Source organism: Lepus europaeus, chromosome 13, assembly GCF_033115175.1.
Source record: "Lepus europaeus isolate LE1 chromosome 13, mLepTim1.pri, whole genome shotgun sequence".
Lineage (NCBI taxonomy): Eukaryota > Metazoa > Chordata > Mammalia > Lagomorpha > Leporidae > Lepus > Lepus europaeus.
The window spans coordinates 17,944,227-17,964,901 of NC_084839.1; the positions used below are offsets into that span (position 1 = coordinate 17,944,227).

Sequence of the window (20,675 nt, forward strand, 5' to 3'; positions counted from 1 at the left end):
CAGTTTTTTTTCCCCATACTATTTGTTGAACTCTTTACTTAACATAGAGTTAAACATATGTATATAAAGTCAAATGAAACTAGATCTCAGTAAAAAATAAAAGTGAGAACAAGAGAGGAAAGGAAGAAGAGGGGTGGGAGTATGGGTATGCGGGCAGGCATGGTGAGAAGAATCATCATGTTCCAAAAGTTGTAATTATGAAGAGTATGAAGTTTGTAAATGTAAAGCTGTATAGTTCCGCATACATTCCTATGGACTTACTTCTAAGGGTACAGTTTAAAAACTTCCCATGGGACCTCAAATCCCTTTAAGCTGGGTGGTAAAATATACCATCTTAAGTGTTACAGTGATCATATGGATAGAATTAAGTGTCCGATAGACAGAATTAAAAAGGAGTGAATGCTTCAACATGGGGCGCAAGTCCACACAATACTCACAGAATGTCAATCGCTTTAAGCAGCACTCAGAATTAGCCCTTAAGGCATTCTGGTCTGGCTGAAAATCCCATGAGAGTATTTCTGGCTCAGAAAGCTAAGACACTGGCAAAAAATGTCCAAATGAAGGAACTCGGTGGGTGAGACCCCAATGGAAAGAAGTGATCATCCAAGAAGGAGGTACTTTTCTCTGAAGGAAAGAGAGACTTCCACTTTGCTTATGGTCTTGTCTAAATACTGACAAGCATTTTTGGATTCCAAAGGCTTCCATAGCCTAGGCAGCTCATGTCAAGAGCCTCAGGTGATCACTGATGTCATACATAAGTGTTAATTGTTAAATTTACAAAAGAAGTCACTGTGCACTAACTTCCTATGCAGGATCTCTGTCCTCAAAGGGTTGTATTACAATTATGTTTAAGTGCTTCCAAAAGATGTATCATTCTTGGGTGTTTCTTTAAAGTTAATTAAGTTTCTTAAAAAAAAGAAGTGAAATTAACTTCAAGATGCAATGACTTTGAACAGCCCTTTTCTCTACTGGTGAGGAACAGTTTTGTTTTTTTTTTTTTTCATGCAAATTGTTGAACTCTTTACTTAGTATAGAGTGGGTCTTCTGTGTATAAAGTTAATTGAAAATGGATCTTAGTGGAGAATGGGAGTGGGAATGGGAGAGGGAGGAGGAGGAAGGGTTGGAGCGTGGGTGGGAGGGCGGGTATGGCGGGAAGAATCACTATATTCTTAAAGTTATACTTATGAAATGCATGAAGTTTATATTCCTTAAATATAAGGTTATTCCTTAAATAAAAGGTTTCTTTGGGGAAAAAAAAAAAAAAAGCACGTGTTCCCTCACACCTAGGATTCAGCAAATACAAATTGGCAGCAATCACAGCCATTGGTAGTTCTTCTCCTCCATGACATTTCTCAAAAACATAGCATAGTGCCTGATACTTCAAGGCAAAGGCTTAGTATGTGCTGGCTGAATGAAGAAATAAATTATCTTGTGAATTACTACATCCATTCAATGAGTCATTTCACTGGTATGTGTTAGTAAAAGTTCAAGTTTTTATGTCTCTTATAGTTAACTTGCTTTCCTGGGCTCTTGAAATAGTTCTTGTGTTTCTCAGGTGCCTCACTTCCTATCAGGCACGTAGTGGCATCCCAGATGTACTTGAGAAGGAATGAATGAATGTTTTTCTCAAAATGGCTACCAAGCTACAGAACAGACAAGATCAAGGCTAACAGCTTGGAGCTAAGTAAAGATTTTGTATTCCATTATGATAGCCGTTTGCCTATCAATGATGATGATACATTTTCTTCCTTCTGAAAGAAGGCATGATTGAGAAGTTCCCAGGTAAGACTTTTTCTTGTCTAGGTTTTAGTTGTTAACTGCTCTTAACTATTCCTTTATGAAAGACAGCAAGTTAAATGTAAAATTAGAACTCCCAGATTCAAAGGTATTCATTTGGAAAAAAAAAAAATCTCCCTAAGTATTAATCTTGGAAACATTATGGGAATTTCACAAATGTACATCACACAGGCTCACAATAATATGGAGACAAGGACAAAGGCAGCTATCAAGCAGCCATCTCAGTGTTCTGTTTATCCATTAACCGTGAGCAAAGGCAGGCTGAGGAGGGTTTGTGCAGGTGTATAATCAGGCATTCTTAGTCACCACCTAAAGTGTACTTACTGGGAGCTCTGGAGCACGCTTCAAGATCTGAAGAGAAATATAGCAGCCTATGGAATGGCCAATGAGCACAAGCTTCATTTCCTTTGGCACATGAGTTCTCAGGAAGGCTAGTTTGTGTTCTATTTGACCACTGAGTCCATAGATGTCCTTAATTTCTTGAGCATTTGGACCTAAAAGCAAAAATATGAGCACACTTTCACTCAATAAGTGAAAATCACTTCAATGGAAAAATAATCTAAAAAAGAAATAACAGTGACAGTAGTTACCATTCACACACACACATACAAAAGCCTACAGTATGCTAGCTACAGTATTAGGAAATCAAGTATAACAATCAATGCTCACAACAACCACAGAAAGGAAGTATTACCATTTTCATTTTATAGGTGAAAATCTCTATGCTGATAAACATTACTGACAGTCCAGTCCTACTGAGTGGGAGGGGTGAGTCACACCCAGGGCTCTTTGTCTTTAAAGCCCATGAGCTTTCAATATTTCATGAATTACCGTTAGCTTAGGGCAGTGTTTCTCAAACTTCAGCATACAACAGAATCCTTGAGGCTTCTTAAAACAGATTGCAGTGCACCCCCTCCCCTAATATATGTAAACATTGGTGAAACTCTGCTAGCTTTTTAAGTATGAAACATGGGGAAGGGATGCAAGATAAGGTTTCTATTTAAAACTGCTATTTTACTTAAAAAACAAATAAAAAATTATATAATCCCCCAGCACAAGTCATATAAAATAACTTCTAAAAATATTTATTTATTTGAAAGGCAGAAAGGGGGAGATGGGGAGTGCTAGTTTCTATCTGCTAGTTCACTCTTCAAATGCCTGCAATATCCAGGGCTGGACAGGCTGAAGCCAAGAGTCCAGAACTTCATCTGTATCTCCTATGCAGGCAGCAGGGGCCAAAGTACATAGGCCATCATCTGCTGCCCTCCTGGGTGCATCAACAGGAAGCTGGATGAGAAGCAGGGCAGCTAGAACTCGAACTGGCACTCCATTATGGGATGCAGACAACCCAAGTGGCAGCTTAACCTGATGTATCACAACAGCCCCTAAAATAACTTATAATTACTAGCCTCCAAATAGGTTGTGAAAATCACAGTCATCAAATTATGCTTTCCATCTGACAAAACCCAATGATTGCCAAGGATTTCAGCAGGAGAAATATGGGATACAGGAGGCAGATTTAGCAAGAAGAACAAACTGTTAACAAGCTTAGCAAAAACAAAAGCAAAAGGCATGAAAGTGTGTGGGGGGGTATTATTTTAGAAATAGCCCTGAGTTCTGTATTTACTTGTGGTTATAGGGTAAGACAGAGCAACTGGTTGGAAAGGAAGGATGTTACTGATCAAGGAGGACAGGGAGCATCACACCCAGGAGTCTGGACTCTGTTTGGAGCAGTGGGAAGACATCTAAGGGCTGCAGGGAGTGAGCAGAACGATCTGGCAATGACAGACATGCCAACACTTCCTGTCCTTCTGTCTGCCCTGGGAGGCTACAGGTTGCTGGATTCTTAACTTCTCTTGCTCTGCCTTTTGGTCTGCTTCTGATCTAGAGATGTACTGCTTTCATATCTAGTGACTGTGAGCTCTGAGATTGATTGACTAATTGTTCCTCTCTTGGACTAGTCTGGTAACTCCATGTTACCTCCACGTTCCTCTGCCATTTCTAGTCCTGGCAGAGAGAAAGTTCTGCTGGTTTTTCTCTTTCTGCCAAGGGGACAGCAGTTGGAGTAGTGTATTGTTCCTTTAGGTAAACATGACTCAAATACATTGTTAACTGCCAAGATTGTGTAAATTTTTTAGGTAATGTTACCTCCTAAAAGTAAACCAGTATGATTTCTAGCTTCTATTTTATACCTCTTACACAAATGAGCTGAAATGGTTGACAATGCATTTGCCATCAAGTAAGCTAGTTCTGGTAAATCAAAGCCAGAAAACAGTTTATACTTCTAATTCCTCAGAATTTCTTGTCCCAGTTTTACTCTCAAATCATCCCCTTCTGACACTGGTAAACATCTGTTCTCCTAATTGCATTCAATTTGATAATGTGGTACAACTAGAATATTATTTCCAACTGCTCATTATTTTAACATGTGCTAATTATGAAGCAAAATACACTCTCAACATCTGATGTCTTGTTATAATTTATGCTCTTTCTCTCAATTATTATGTAATGTTCGTGCCATATTTTGCATGTCAGAAAACCTGCACCTTAGAACAGTAATCTTGAATGGAGAATATTATATCTAGCCTGCCTATCCGATGCAGTCTATTATAGTAAACACTTGCAAACATGACTTCCACCTCATGAAACATAAAAGCAGAATTGCTTCTCCTGAATGGGTGTTTGACAAGGCCCAGAGCCCTATTTAGCCTTCACGGAACATAGCTGGAAAGGCACTGTTATATAAGGTGCAGACTGGCATTTCAATTTCATTGTATGCCCTGTGTAGCACCACACATACTCAAGTCAGTCATCTGTAACTCCTGGCAAAGATGAGTCGCCCTTTCACCTGCTCTAGGAAACCAAGGCTTCTTCTGGCTCTGTAGTGGCCCTGTGGGCTAATTCCTCTAGATGGCACTGTTCTCATTAGGTAGCAAAGAATGCAGGCTCTAATTACTAAGTTACTAACTCAACATTATACTTGCAGCACAAAGAGCAATAAGCATAATCCAAACAAGTTATGAGTAATAAGATGTCCATTTAAAAAAAGAATTAGAAACATTCCCTAGAAATGCAGACACACAACAGATACTTTCTACTGGTTTTCAGTGCTTAATGGGGGCAGACCTCGGGCAGTGGTTCTGAAAATGTGGTCTAGGACCAGGAGTATAAACATTACCTGGGAGTTTAATAGAAATACAAATTCTCAGGTCCCACCCAAGATCCACTGAACCAATAGCCCAGGGGGCAACCACGTGGGTTTTGATAAACCCTCCAGATGATTCAGATGCTGAAGTTTGAGAATCCCTGATCTAGGGTTATCCTTCAAGGCTAGTTTCAACTTTCAAAATCATTATTCACATCCTGTTCAAATGTTTGCCTTTGTCTTTAACATGACTTCATATAGCTTACTGTGATAGCTCAATGTTGCGGTAATATAGTAATTCAATGTGTGTGTGTATGTGTGTGTATGTATATATATATATATATATATATATATATATATATATACACACTTGTAGTTTCTCTCTACCATGGGTGGCCACTCTCACCAAGTTGAGAACATGGGAATAAGACTTGCCATCAAGAAGTTTGAACACAACAAAAGAAGAGGAATTATCCCTCACTGTGTACTTGCGGTATTTCCACTACAGGTTGAATATCCCCTATCTGAAGTGCTTAGAACTGCTTCAGATTTCAGAGTTTTTTAGATTTTGGAATATCTGCTTAAACTTTACCTGTTGAGTATCTGAAGTCCAAAAATCCAAAGACCTAAAATGCTCCAAAATCCAAGGCTTTTAGAGCATTATTTTCATACTCAAAAGGTTGTGGATTTTGGAGTATTTGGGATTTGGACTAACGTTATTAGGGAAGCTCACTCTGTACTTTCTAGCTCCCTCTGTCTTTGGTTTCTGTCTTCTTTTGCTAGAATTCATATTAAAGACAAGTGGCTGGCAGCTTTTGGAAGTTTAGCTTGTTAAAGAAGCCTCTTCTAGCAAGATTTCTTTTAACACCTGTTTTTCAAACACAACATAAGGTAGCAAAAACAAATTCTCAACATACAAATTTCCCAACAAATGAAACACAATAGTATTAAACCCCTAATTTTGGGTACATTCTTAGAAGCAAGTATTTTCTGTATACTTTATTCACTCTCAGTCACATTTTCAAAAATGATGCCTGCTGAAATACATGTTTTTTTAACCAAGGCAATGCAATTTGTTATTCAATTTTCTTTCACTATTCCTATTAAAATGTTTCACTGCTAGGTAATCAATATTCACTCAGCCTTCAAAATATACTCTAGTTCTAATGTAAAGTGTTTTTAATTTTTTTTTTTTTTGGACAGGCAGAGTGGACAGTGAGAGAGACAGGGAGAAAGGTCTTCCTTTTCCGTTGGTTCACCCTCCAATGGCCGCTGTGGCCGGTGTACCGCGCTGATCCGAAGGCAGGAGCCAGGTGCTTCTCCTGGTCTCCCATGGGGTGCAGGGCCCAAGGACTTGGGCCATCCTCCTCTGCACTCCTGGGCCACAGCAGAGAGCTGGACTGGAAGAGGAGCAACAGAATCTGGCGCCCCAACTGGGACCAAAACCTGGGGTTCCAGCGCCACAGGGGGAGGATTAGCCTAGTGAGCCGTGGCGTCGGCCTAAGTGTTTTTAATTTTAAACTCTAAGTTTTCACTGCTACTAAATAGGAAAACAACTGACTTTTAAAATACTTATTTACTTGAGAGTCAGAGAGAGAACACACGTCCACTAGTTCATATCCTAAATGCCTGCATTAGCTGGGACTGGACCAGGTGCTGAAGTTGGGAACTCAATTCAGATCCCCCACATAGGTGGTGGGAACCTAATTATTTGAGCCATCAGTACTGTCTTCCAGTATCTGTATTAGCAGAAAGCTGGATTCAGGAGCTAGAGTCAGGTATTGAACTAGAGTACTCTGACAGGAGGTGTGAGCATCTTAACCACTAGGATAAATGTTCCACCCACAATTGACTTCATTTATATGGGGAGGGGGGGTCCAAAAAGTTAATGGAAAATGCATTTTATGAGAAAACTATGAATAGATTTCAAAAATTTCTTTGCACCAAAACAGACTTAACTTTTTTTTTTTTTTTTTTTTTTTTGGACAGGCAGAGTGGACAGTGAGAGACAGAGACAGAGAGAAGGTCTTCCTTTGCCGTTGGTTCACCCTCCAATGGCCGCCGCAGCTGGTGCACTGCAGCCGGCGCACCACGCTGATCAGATGGCAGGAGCCAGGTGCTTCTCCTGGTCTCCCATGGGGTGCAGGGCCTAAGGACTTGGGCCATCCTCCACTGCACTCCCTGGCCACAGCAGAGAGCTGGCCTGGAAGAGGGGCAACCAGGACAGAACCCGGCACCCCGACTGGGACTAGAACCCAGTGTGCCGGCACCGCAAGGCGGAGGATTAGCCTAGTGAGCTGTGGCGCCGGTCAGACTTAACTTTTAATTCTAATTTTTCACACATTAAAATTGGCCTCAAATAACCTTGCACTTTGCAATATTGCTATAATCACATTAATTCCAACAGTTTTTGTTGTTATCGATTTTTTTGTATTTCCTACATAGACAATTATATCATCTGTGAACTAAGGTAATTTTATTTCTTCCTTCTGAATTGCTTTTCTTGTCTTATTGCACTAGCTAGGAATTCTAGCACAATGTTCAACAGGAATGGGGGCAATCCTTGTCTTGATCCCTGTCTTAGAGGAAAATCCCATTTTTCACCATTAAGTATGATATTAGCTATAGGTTTTTTTGTAGGTAGTCTTTATCAAGATGAGGAATTTCTCCCTGTATTCCTAGTTGCTGAGCATTTTAATCTTAAATTAGTATTACATTTTGTCAAATGTGTTTCTGTATCAATTGATATGAACATGATTTTTCTTCTTTGGCTTGTTGATATGATGGATTATATTAATTGATTTTCAACTGTTAAAACAGCCTTGTATTAATCCCACTCTGGTGGTTAATTGATCTTATATATTGTTGGATTTGATTTAATATTTTGTTGAGAATTTTTGTGTCTATGTTGATAAAAGGTATTGTTATATAGTTTTCCTTTTTTGGAAACTTAAACATCTTTTTTTTTTTTTTTTTGATAGGCAAAGTGGACAGTGAGAGAGAGAGACAGAACGGTCTTCCTTTTGCCATTGGTTCACCCTCCAATGGCCGCTGCAGCCGGCGTGCTATGGCTCACGCATCGCGCTGATCCGAAGCCAGGAGCCAGGTGCTTCTCCTGGTCTCCCATGTGGGTGCAGGGCCCAAAGACCTGGGGCATCCTCCACTGTACTCCCGGGCCATAGCAGAGAGCTGGCTTGGAAGAGGGGAAACCAGGACAGAATCTGGTGCCCTGACCGGGACTAGAACCCGGTGTGCTGGCGCCGCAGGCGGAGGATTAGCCTATTGAGCCGCAGTGCCGGCCAGAAACTTAAACATCTTTATCTCATGTTGCTAATATAGTAAACCTGGCCTCACAGAATGAGTTAGGAAATGTTGCTTCTACTTTTATTTTCTGAAAGATAGAGAATTGGTATAATTTCTTCATCAGCAGAATTTACCAGTAAAACCATCTGAAGCTGCCACTTTCCTATTTGGAAGGTTACTGATTATTGGTTTAGGATCTTTTCTTTTTCTTTGAAGACCTAATCCCTTGGCAACTTTCATATATATGATATAGTATTAACTATAATCACCATGTTAAACATTAGATCCCTGGAAATTATTTATCTTATAATTTAAAGTTGATGCTTTTATTTTATAATAGAAATTTTATTTTCACTTATTTCTTTTTTAGTTGTTTTTATTTCATTTATTGACATGTGTACATTCTTTTTTTTTCCCCCATTTCATTCATATGAATTTTTGGATTCTATATTAACTACCACATATCAGAGAAAACATGATATTTGTCTTTTGGGGGTCTGGCTTATTTCACTAAGCATAATGGCTTCCAGTTGCATCCATTTTGTTGCAAAAGACTGGATTTCATTCATTTTTATGGCTGAGTAGTATTCTATAATGCATATATACCACATTTTCTTCATCCAGTCATCAGTTGATGGACATTTGGGTTGATTCCATATCTTAACTATTTTGAATTGAGCTGCCATAAACATGGAGGTGATTTCATTTCATTTGGGTAAATTCCCAAGAGTGGGATGGCTAGGTCATATAGCAGATCTATTTTCAGATTTCTAAGAAATCTCAATACTGTCCCATAATGGTTATGACAGTTTACATTCCCATCAACAGTGTATTACGGTACCTTTTCTTCACATCCTCACCAGTATTTATTATTTTTTGATTCTAACTTGAGATGAGGTGAAACTTCACTGTGGTTTTTATTTGTATTTCCTTGATGGCTAGTGGTCTGAGCATTTTTTCATGTGTCTGTTGGCTATTTGTATGTCTTCCAATTTCCCCCACTTTGTAGTCCTGACAAACACCTGTTTCTATGAGTTCACACTTTTAAGATTGTCTGTTTTTTTTTTTTTTATCATTTTTGATGCTACTGTTAATTAGAGTTTTTCTTTTTCAGATAGTACTTTGTTACTGTATGGAAACTTAAAACTGATATTTGTTGATTTTATATCCTCAACTTTACTGAATTTGTTTATTAGTTCTAATAGAGTAAAATAGCTGCCACTGTAACTTCTCTTCAATTAGTGCTGGCATGGCATGTATTTCTACACCCCTTTACATTTTATAATTGAGCTGTATCTTTATAGTCAAAGTGAGTTTGTTGTATACAACATGAGTATAATAAGATCTTTTAAAATCTATTCCAAACAGTCTCTTTCAATTGGTATATTCAGACAATACTTAAAATGATTAATGACAGTTAGACTAGTACATACCATTTTTGTGAATGTCTTCTATTTGTTAAATTTATTATTTCTTTTTTAAAACTTCCTTTCTTCTACCTTCTCTAACTTTAGTTCAACATTTTATATGACCCCATTTTCTTTCTTCACATCATATTAATTATAATTTTAAAAGGTTCAGTGGTTGCTCTTGAATTTACAATATATGCAATGTAAATTAATATAAATAACACTATACCATGGCACTTTTAGTCCAGGTACATTGAAACTAAATTTTCCCAATTCCTCTCTTCCATCATTTTACTGATCCATATTTAATAATCACTCAATTGTTATTTTATTATTTTATATATATTATTATTATATTATTGTTTGTTAATGTTACTTGTATTACTCTGAACAAATAGCTATCAGGTCAATTTAGAATAAGAAAAATAAACATATTTTAAATCTTCATTTATTCCTTCTCCAATGCTGTCCCTTTCTTTACAAATATTTTAGTTTCTAAACTTTATCATTTTCCTTTTCCCTAAAGAGCATCTTGCAATATTTTTTCTAAGGCAGATCTATGGCCTTAGCATTTGTCTGAAAGCCTTTGTTTTTCCTTTAATTCTGAAAGATAATTTCATTAGATATAGAATTGTAGACTGGTGGCACTTTTCTTTCAATGCCAAAGACTTCACTTCATTCTCTCCTTGCTTAAATGGTTTTTGACAAGAAGTTCCCTGTAATTCTCATATTTGTTTTTCACTGGTAAGACTTTTTCCCTCTACCTTTTTTCTTTTTTCTTTTTTTTTTATTTTTATTTTTATTTTATTTTTTTTATTTTTGACAGGCAGAGTGGACAGTGAGATGGAGAGACAGAGAGAAAGGTCTTCCTTTTGCCGTTGGTTCACCCTCCAATGGCCGCCGCGGTAGCGCGCTGCGGCCGGCGCACCGCGCTGTTCCGATGGCAGGAGCCAGGTGCTTATCCTGGTCTCCCCTGGGGTGCAGAGCCCAAACACTTGGGCCATCCTCCACTGCACTCCCTGGCCACAGCAGAGAGCTGGCCTGGAAAAGGGGCATCCGGGACAGGATCGGTGCCCCGACCGGGACTAGAACCCGGTGTGCCGGCGCCGCAAGGCGGAGGATTAGCCTGTTGAGCCACGGCGCCGGCCTCCCTCTACCTTTTTTCAAGACTTTCCCCTTGTTTTTGGTTTTCTGCAATTTACATATATCATACCTGGGTGAAGACTTTAGAGTATTTACCCTGCTTAGTGTTCTCTGATATGATATGATTCTCTCAATAGATGCAGAGAAAGCATTTGATAAAATACAACACCCTTTCATGATGAAAACTCTAAGCAAACTGGGTATGGAAGGAACATTCCTCAATATAATCAAAGCAATATATGAAAAACCCACGGCCAGCATCCTATAGAATGGGGAAAAGTTGGAAGCATTTCCGCTGAGATCTGGTACCAGACAGGGATGCCCACTCTCACCACTGCTCTTCAATATAGTTCTGGAAGTTTTAGCCAGAGCTATTAGGCAAGAAAAAGAAATTAAAGGGATACAAATCGGGAAGGAAGAACTCAAACTATCCCTCTTTGCAGATGATATGATTCTTTATTTAGGGGACCCAAAGAACTCTACTAAGAGACTACTGGAACTCATCGAAGAGTTTGGCAAAGTAGCAGGATATAAAATCAATGCACAAAAATCAACAGCCTTTGTATACAGAGGCAATGCCACGGCTGAAGAAGAACTTCTAAGATCAATCCCATTCACAATAGATACAAAAACAATCAAATACCTTGGAATAAACTTAACCAAGGACGTTAAAGATCTCTACGATGAAAACTACAAAACCTTAAAGAAAGAAATAGAAGAGGATACCAAAAAATGGAGAAATCTTCCATGCTCATGGATTGGAAGAATCAATATCATCAAAATGTCCATTCTCCCAAAAGCAATTTATACATTCAAAGCAATACCAATCAAGATACCAAAGACATTCTTCTCAGATCTGGAAAAAATGATGCTGAAATTCATATGGAGACACAGAAGACCTCGAATAGCCAAAGCAATCTTGTACAACAAAAACAAAGCCGGAGGCATCACAATCCCAGATTTCAGGGCATACTACAGGGCAGTTGTTATCAAAACAGCATGGTACTGGTACAGAAACAGGTGGATAGACCAATGGAACAGAATAGAAACACCAGAAAGCAATCCAAACATCTACAGCCAACTTATATTTGATCAAAGATCCAAAACTAATCCCTGGAATAAGGACAGCCTATTCAATAAATGGTGCTGGGAAAATTGGATTTCCACGTGCAGAAGCTTGAAGCAAGACCCATACCTTTCAGCTTACACAAAAATTCACTCAACATGGATTAAAGACTTAAATCTACGACCTGAAACCATCAAATTATTAGAGAGCATTGGAGAAACCCTGCAAGATATAGGTACAGGCAAAGGCTTCTTGGAAAAGACCCCAGGAGCACAGGCATTCAAAACCAAAATTAACATTTGGGATTGCATCAGATTGAGAAGTTTCTGTACTTCAAAAGAAACAGTCAGGAAAGTGAAGAGGCAACCAACAGAATGGGAAAAAATATTTGCAAACTATACTACAGATAAAGGGTTGATAACCAGAATCTAAAAAGAAGTCAAGAAAATCCACAACAACAAAACAAACAACCCACTTAAGAGATGGGTCAAGGACCTCAATAGACATTTTTCAAAAGAGGAAATCCAAATGGCCAACAGACACATTAAAAAATGTTCAAGATCACTAGCAATCAGAGAAATGCAAATCAAAACCACAATGAGGTTTCACCTCACCCCGGTGAGAATGGCTCACATTCAGAAATCTACCAACAATAGATGCTGGAGAGGATGTGGGGAAAAAGGGACACTAACCCACTGTTGGTGGGAATGCAAACTGGTTAAGCCACTATGGAAGTCAGTCTGGAGATTCCTCAGAAACCTGAATATAACCCTACCATTCAACCCAGCCATCCCACTCCTTGGAATTTACCCAAAGGAAATTAATTTGGCTAAAAAAAAGCCATCTGCACATTAATGTTTATTGCAGCTCAATTCACAATAGCTAAGAGCTGGAACCAACCAAAATGCCCATCAACAGTAGACTGGATAAAGAAATTATGGGACATGTACTCCAGAGAATACTATACAGCAGTAAGAAACAATGAAACCCAGTCATTTGCAACAAGATGGAGGAATCTGGAAAATATCATGCTGAGTGAATTAAGCCAGTCCCAAAGAGACAAATATCATTTGTTTTCCCTGATCGGCGACAACTGAACACCAAAGGGGAAACCTGTTAAGTGAAATGGACACTATAAGAAACAATGACCTGATCAGCTCTTGTCCTGACTCTAGATGTACAATGTAATACTTTATCCTTTTAGTATTTGTTGTTGTTGTTGTTGTTCTAGTACTAGTGGTTGAACTCTGTAATTAACACACAATTATTCTTAGGTGTTTAAATTTTAACTGAAAAGTGATCCCTGTTAAATTTAAGAGTGGAAAAAGAGAGGGAGTAGATGTACAATTTGGGACATGCTCAATCGGACTTGCCCCAAATGGTGGAGTTAGAAATGTGCCAGGGGATTCCAATACAATCCCATCAAGGTGGGATGTACCAATGCCATCTCACTAGTCCAAGTGATCAATTTCAGTTCACAATTGATGGCTCTGATAGGTCTAAGAGTCAAAGGGATCACACAAACAAGACAAGTGTCTGCTAATACTAACTGATAGAATCAAAAAGGGAGAGAAAGATCCAACATGGGAAGTGGGATACACAGCAGACTCATAGAATGGCAGATGTCCTAAACAACACTCTGGCCTCAGAATCAGCCCTTAAGGCATTCGGATCTGGCTGAAGAACCCATGAGAGTATTGTAGGCATGGAAAGCCAAGATACCATGGAAAAGAAAAAAAAAAAAAGAAGACCTAAATGAAAGATCTCTGTGAGTGAGATCCCAGTGGAAAGAACGGGGCCATCAAAGAAGGAGGTACGTTTCTCTGAAGGGAGGAGAGAACTTCCACTTTGACTATGACCCTATCGGAATAAGATCAAAGTCAGCGAACTCTAAAGGCTTCCATAGCCCTGGCAACTCATGACTAGAGCCTAGGGAGATTACTGACGCCATGAACAGGAGTGTCAAATTGTTAAGTCAGCAACAGGAGTCACTGTGTACTTACATCCCATGTGGGAACTGTCCTTAATGTGTTGTCTAATGTGCAGTGATGCTATAACTAGTACTGAAACAGTATTTTTACACTTTGTGTTTCTGCGTGGGTACAAACTGATGAGATCTTTACTAATTATATACTGAATCGATCTTCTGTATATAAAGATAATTGGAAATTAAAAAAAAATCTGGTGTTAAATTGGAAATGGCATAGAAAATTAATTAATTTTTTAAAAAAATATTATGTAGGATCTCTGTCTTTAATGTGCTGTACACTCTTATTTAATGCTATAACTAGTACTCCAACAGTATTTTTTTTCACTTTGTGTTGCTATATGGGGGCAAACTGTTGAAATCTTTACCTAATATATACTAAACTGATCTTCTGTATACAAAGAGAATTGAAAATGACTCTTGATGTGATTGGAAGGGGAGAGGGAGCGGGAAAGGGGAGGGTTGTGGGTGGGAGGGAAGTTTTGGGAGGGGGGAAGCCATTGTAACCCATAAGCTGTACTTTGGAAATTTATATTCATTAAATAAAAGTTTAATAATAAAAAAAAAAAAGAAAAAAATTATTAGAGAACATTGGAGAAACCCTGCAAGATATTGGCACTGGCAAAGACTTCCTGGAAAAGACCCTGGAGGCACAGGCAGTCAAAGCCAAAATTAACTATTGGGATTGCATCAAATTGAGAAGTTTCTGTACTTCAAAAGAAACAGTCAGGAGAGTGAAGAGGCAACTGACAGAATGGGAAAAAATAGGCCGGCGCCGTGGCTCAACAGGCTAATCCTCCGCCTTGCGGCGCCAGCACACCGGGTTCTAGTCTCGGTCGGGGCACCGATCCTGTCCCGGTTGCCCCTCTTCCAGGCCAGCCCTCTGCTGTGGCCAGGGAGTGCAGTGGAGGATGGCCCAAGTGTTTGGGCCCTGCACCCCATGGGAGACCAGGATAAGTACCTGGTTCCTGCCATCGGAACAGCGCGGTGCGCCGGCCGCAGCGCGCTACCGCGGCGGCCATTGGAGGGTGAACCAACGGCAAAAGGAAGACCTTTCTCTCTGTCTCTCTCTCTCACTATCCACTCTGCCTGTCAAAAAAAAAAAAAAAAAAAGAATGGGAAAAAATATTTGCAAACTATGCAACAGATAAATGATTAATAACCAGAATCTACAAAAAGATAAAGAAACTCCACAACAACAAAACAAACAACCCACTTAAGAGATGGGTCAAGGACCTCAATAGACATTTTTCAAAAGAGGAAATCCAAATGCCAACAGGCACATGAAAAAAATGTTCAAGTTCACTAGCAATCAGGGAAATGCAAATCAAAACCACAATGAGGTTTCACCTCACCCCGGTGAGAATGGCTCACATTCAGAAATCTACCAACAATAGATGCTGGAGAGGATGTGGGGAAAAAGGGACACTAACCCACTGTTGGTGGGAATGCAAACTGGTTAAGCCACTATGGAAGTCAGTCTGGAGATTCCTCAGAAACCTGAATATAACCCTACCATTCAACCCAGCCATCCCACTCCTTGGAATTTACCCAAAGGAAATTAAATCGGCAAACAAAAAAGCAGTCTGCACCTTAATGTTTATTGCTGCTCAATTCACAGTAGCTAAGACCTGGAATCAATCTAAATGCCCATCAACAGTAGACTGAATAAAGAAATTATGGGATATGTACTCTATAGAATACTATACAGCAGTCAAAAACAATGAAATCTGGTCATTTGCAACAAAATGGAGGAATCTGGAAAATATCATGCTGAGTGAAATAAGCCAGTCCCAAAGGGACAAATATCATATGTTCTCCCTGATCGGCGACAACTGAGCACCAAAAAGGAAACCTGTTAAAGTGAAATGGACACTATGAGAAACAGTGACTTGATCAGCCCTTGCCCTGACTGTTGATGAACAACTTAATACGTTATCCCTCTTAGTATTTTTTTTTTTGTTCTACTTAGTACTATTGGTTTAATTCTGTAATTAATACAGTTATTCTTAAGTGTTGAAACTTAACTGAAAAGTGATCCCTGTTAAATATAAGAGTAGGAATAAGAGAGGGAAGAGATGTACAATTTGGGACATGCTCAAGCTGACTTGCCCCAAACGGTAGAGTTAGAAACATACCAGGGGATTCCAATTCAATCCCATCAAGGTTGCATGTACCAATGCCATCTCACTAGTCCATTTGATCAATTTCTGTTCACAGTTGATCATAATGATAGGACTAAGAATCAAAAGAATCACATAAACAAGACTAGTGTCTGAAAATACTAATTGATAGAACAAAAAAGGGAGAGAACGATCCAACATGGGAAGCAGGATACACAGCAGACTCATAGAATGGCAGATATCCTAAACAACACTCTGGCCTCAGAATCAGCCCTTAAGGCATTCGGATCCGGCTGAAAAGCCCATGAGAGTATTTCAGGCACGGAAAGCCAAGACACTCTGGCAAAAAAAAAAAAAAAAAAAAAAAAAAAGACCTAAATGAAAGATCTCCACGAATGAGATCCCAGTGGAAAGAACAGGTCATCAAAGAAGGAGGCACCTTTCTCTGAAGGGAGGAGAGAACTTCCACTTTGACTATGACCTTGTCTAAATATGATAAGAGTTGGTGAACTCAAAAGGCTTCCATAGCTTTGGCAACTCATGACAAGAGCCTAGGGAGATTACTGATGCCATAAACAAGAGTGTCAATTTGTTAAGTCAACAACAGGAGTCACTGTGCACTTACTCCTCATGTAGGATCTCTGTCCTTAATGTGCTGTACATTGTGATTTAACGCTATAACTAGTACTCAAACAGTATTTTTCACTTTGTGTTTCTATGTGGGTGCAAACTGTTGAAATCTTTACTTAATATATACTAAACTGATCTTCTGTATATAAAGAGAATTGAAAATGAATCTTAATGTGAATGGAAGGGGAGAGGGAGTGGGAAACGGGAGGGTTATGGGGGGGGGGGGGAAGCCATTGTAATCCATAAGCTGTACATTGGAAATTTATATTCATTAAATAAAAGTTAAAAAAAAAGTTAGCTCCAAAATATAAGGTTAAAGACTAGATAAACTAGATAAACTGATACTATTTATTTGACATACAACATGTACCCAAAAAGAATAATAATAAATAATAATATAGATTAATAAAGTCATCTTCCTTAGAGGGTGTTCAGAAGAGCTAACATATGTAATCATGTTTATTGCTACTATATTTAAATTTGAAAACACAAATTATATCTGTGATGATGCTTAGAGGGTAAAGACAGAGTACATACTTAAAAAATACAATCAAAACAAACCCTGATTCCCGGAGAGGCCTTTTGGGGAATGAACCAATAGATGGACAACTTTCTCTCTTTCTCTCTAGCTCTACCTCTCAAATAAATAAATAAAATCTTAAAAAACAAAACAAAACAAAAAAAAAACCCCACCAAAACCCTGAGTATCATTCAGATCATTCATAGAGTATAGGTTTTTGTAGAGTAAAACTTACACATCACTAAAATAATCATGAATATACAACAAAAGTAGAATGTATTTTATAGCACCATATCGTCAAAACTTAGAAGCTCAGTAAGTACAAAAAGTGCTCACATGACAGGAGACACAGAAGAACCAGGAGCACAGCAGCCATGTGGCCACAGTCACCTCTCTCTCACCTCCAATTAAGGGGGGCCACTAAGACAAAAGGCCCTCGAATGGAATGTCTGTTGAAAATGTAAGTTATGGTTGTCTTGATTCATCTCATTTTTTAAAAGATGTATTTATTCATTTGAAAGGCAGAGTTAGAGGGAGAAAGAGGGAGAGGGAGAGGGAGAGAGAGAGAGATTGAAAGAGGAAGATATCTTCCATCTGCTTTCACTCCCCAAATGGCTGCCATGGACAAAACAGGGCCAATCTGAAGCCAGGAGCCAGGAACTTCTTCCCGGTCTCCCATGTGGTTACAGAGTCCCGAGCACTTGGGCCATCTGCTGCTTTCCCAGGCACATTAGCAGGGAGCTAGACAGGAAGTGGAGCAGCCAGGACTCAAACTGGTGCCCATATGGAATGCCAGCATTGCAGGTGGTGGCTTTACCTGCTAACACACAGCACCAGCCCCATCTCCTCATTTTTTTTAAATTATGGCAGTACTTCCTCCATTTAAAAGCCTTCCCAGCATGGGGTTGGCATTGTGGCAAAGAGGCTAAAGCTGCCACCTGTAATGGGCAACCCATACGGGTGCCAGTTCAACTCCCAAAAGGTAAAGTCCTGGCTGTTTCACTTCTGATATAGTTCCCTAATAATGGCCTAGGAAAGGAGTGGAAGATGGCCCAAGTGCTTAGGCCCCTGCCACTGTTGTGGGGAGACCCAGATGAAGCTCCTGGTTCCCAGCTTCAGCCTGGTCCAGCCCTGGCCATTGTGGTCATTTGGGAAGTGAATTAGCAGATGGACGATCTCTGTTTCTGTCTCTCTGTAACTCTAACTTTCAAATAAAATAAAGTCTTTAAAAAACCAAAAAACCCTTCCAGCAGCCTACCACATGGAGTCCTAGCTCTCTCCCCAGCTCTCAAGTCTTCTGTCAGTTTGGCCCTGCATAGCAGTAGCTCACTCATTACATCTCACTCCCTTCTGTAGGAGTCCCTCATGGTTACTCCACTTCCACATCCAAATCCAAATTTTACTCAACTTTCAAAACTTACTCATACGGTCTGAATGCTTGTCTCTTCCTCTATCAATACGTATGGTGGAACCCCACCCTGAAATGGGATGGTATCAGGAGGTGGAGTCTTTGGGAAATGAGTAGGATGGGGGAGGAGGGTGATGAGGCTGGAGACCTCATGCATGGGACTAGTGCCTAGGAAGGGTCCCAAAAGAACTTGCATCCCAGGCCAGCCAAGTAATGAAAGTCAACAGAGTGCCTTCCCCTGGGAGGTTCACACCTCCCTTAGGATATACCCCATGTGAAGAGATGGATAGGTCTGGGCCTCTTAACTTACAAGGCCTAAAGCCCACCAGATTATTATCAAGCCCCTTCTGTCAGGTTCTATTTGCCTCTCAATCAGAAAACTTAATTGTAGCTTAGGCAGCACCTTTCTTAGCTCCTCTAATAATGATTCTGTCCTCTATTCTAGACCCTGTCTAGCGTACTTGGGCCTCATTCCTTTGTAATCATAACCTCTACTCTACCACCAATGGCTCTACTCCCAACCTGTGTGTACTGATGGTCCTCTTCCCCACTTAATGCTGTATAATTGTTCAGACCTGGTAAATGCCACTCTTAGGATCATTGGTTACTATCCTCACTCTGTCTTTTATGACCTTGTCTAAACATGATCAGAGTCGGCGAACTTGGAAGGCTTCCATAGCCTTGGCAACTCATGACGACAGCCTAGGATGGTTCCTGGCGCCATAAACTAGAATGTCAATTTGTTGGGTCAACAACAGGAGCCACTGTGCACTTGCTCCTCATGTGGGATCTCTGTCCTTAATGTGCTGTACATTTTGATTTAATGCTATAACTAGTACTCAAACAGTATGTTTCACTTTGTGTTTCTATGTGGGTGCAAACTGTTGAAATCTTTATACTAAATTGATTTTCTGTATAAAAAGAGAATTGAAAATGAATCTTGATGCAAATGGAAGGGGAGAGGGAGCGGGAGAGGGGAGGGTTGCGGGTGGGAGGGAAGTTATGGGAGGGGGAAGCCATTGTAATCCATAAGCTGTACACTGGAAATTTATATTCATTAAATAAAAGTTTAAAAAAAAAAAAAAAAGAACTTGCATCCTCTCTCTCCACCATGAGAGAAGAGGGCACAGACAAAAAAATGTCACCTTCCACCACTTCTTTCTCTTTTAAGATTTATTTTATTTATTTGAAAAGCAGAGTCACAGACAGAGAGGGAGACACACACACACACACACAGATCCTCCATTAGCTGGTTCACTCCCCCTAATGGTAGCAAGGGCAGAGCTGGGCCCAGCCGAAGCCAGGAGCTGGAACTCCATCTCAAACACTTGGACCACCTTCTGCTGCTTTCCCAGGTGCATTAGCAGGGAGCTGGACTGGAAGCAGAGCAGCTGGCACTTATGCCAGCATTGCAAGCAGCAGCTTAACCCGCTGTGCCACACACCAGTGCCTCCACCACTTATCTTAGTGCAACCCTATAACATAGCACATGAGCAATAAACACATGGTTGATTATTATTTGGTAAATATAGCAGGCAAATAATAACCTATTGATCGATCCAAATTCTTCAGAAAATTATTCACAGAAAATAAAAATGTCTCTAAAACTTCTATATTACCAAAATATGGCACTGTGGACCAAATGCCACAAGCAGAGGTTTTTATTAGTGTTAACTCTTAACCCTAGCAGGCTTTCTAGAGACAGGAACATCCACTCACTGTAAAGGAAGGCAGATGCTAACATGGACATACCCTCTGATGTTGTCACAATCTTCTTGTCTTTGGGGGGCAAGACATGTCCAGCATGACTAATAATCCAAACTGGAAAGCGTTTGTTTGTCAAACAGTACAAATCCTTTGCAAATGGCACATAAAAGGAAGAAAGACCTGGGTTACCTAAGAAAAGAAATACAGGGTTCAGATTAACCCAAGCAATAAACATACACACACAGGATGATGTACAGACCAGAGGGTCAGTTTCTGCTCACACTTTCTTATACAGATCTACTAATTTGCAAACATATACCTTAATTTAATACCCTTCCTACTTCTAGTCTGGGGACTAGAACACTTAGAACATTTCTGTTCCTGCTTTGTTCGCCAATTGTTTCAAACGAGTTCTTCCTCCCTCCATCCAGGTCTCC

At 39.7% G+C, this 20,675-nt stretch overlaps 1 protein-coding gene across 1 annotated transcript in view; it reads right to left on the minus strand.

The window, feature by feature from the left end:
- LDAH (lipid droplet associated hydrolase) overlaps positions 1-20,675 on the minus strand; it is a 131,356-nt gene that overhangs the window by 96,584 nt on the left and 14,097 nt on the right. Inside the window, exons 3-4 of the mRNA XM_062209022.1 lie at positions 20,284-20,427; positions 2,122-2,291 (exon numbers count right to left, since the gene is read on the minus strand). Of these exons, the coding sequence (XP_062065006.1) occupies positions 2,122-2,291; positions 20,284-20,427 (314 nt within the window). The remainder of the gene's footprint in view (positions 1-2,121; positions 2,292-20,283; positions 20,428-20,675) is intronic.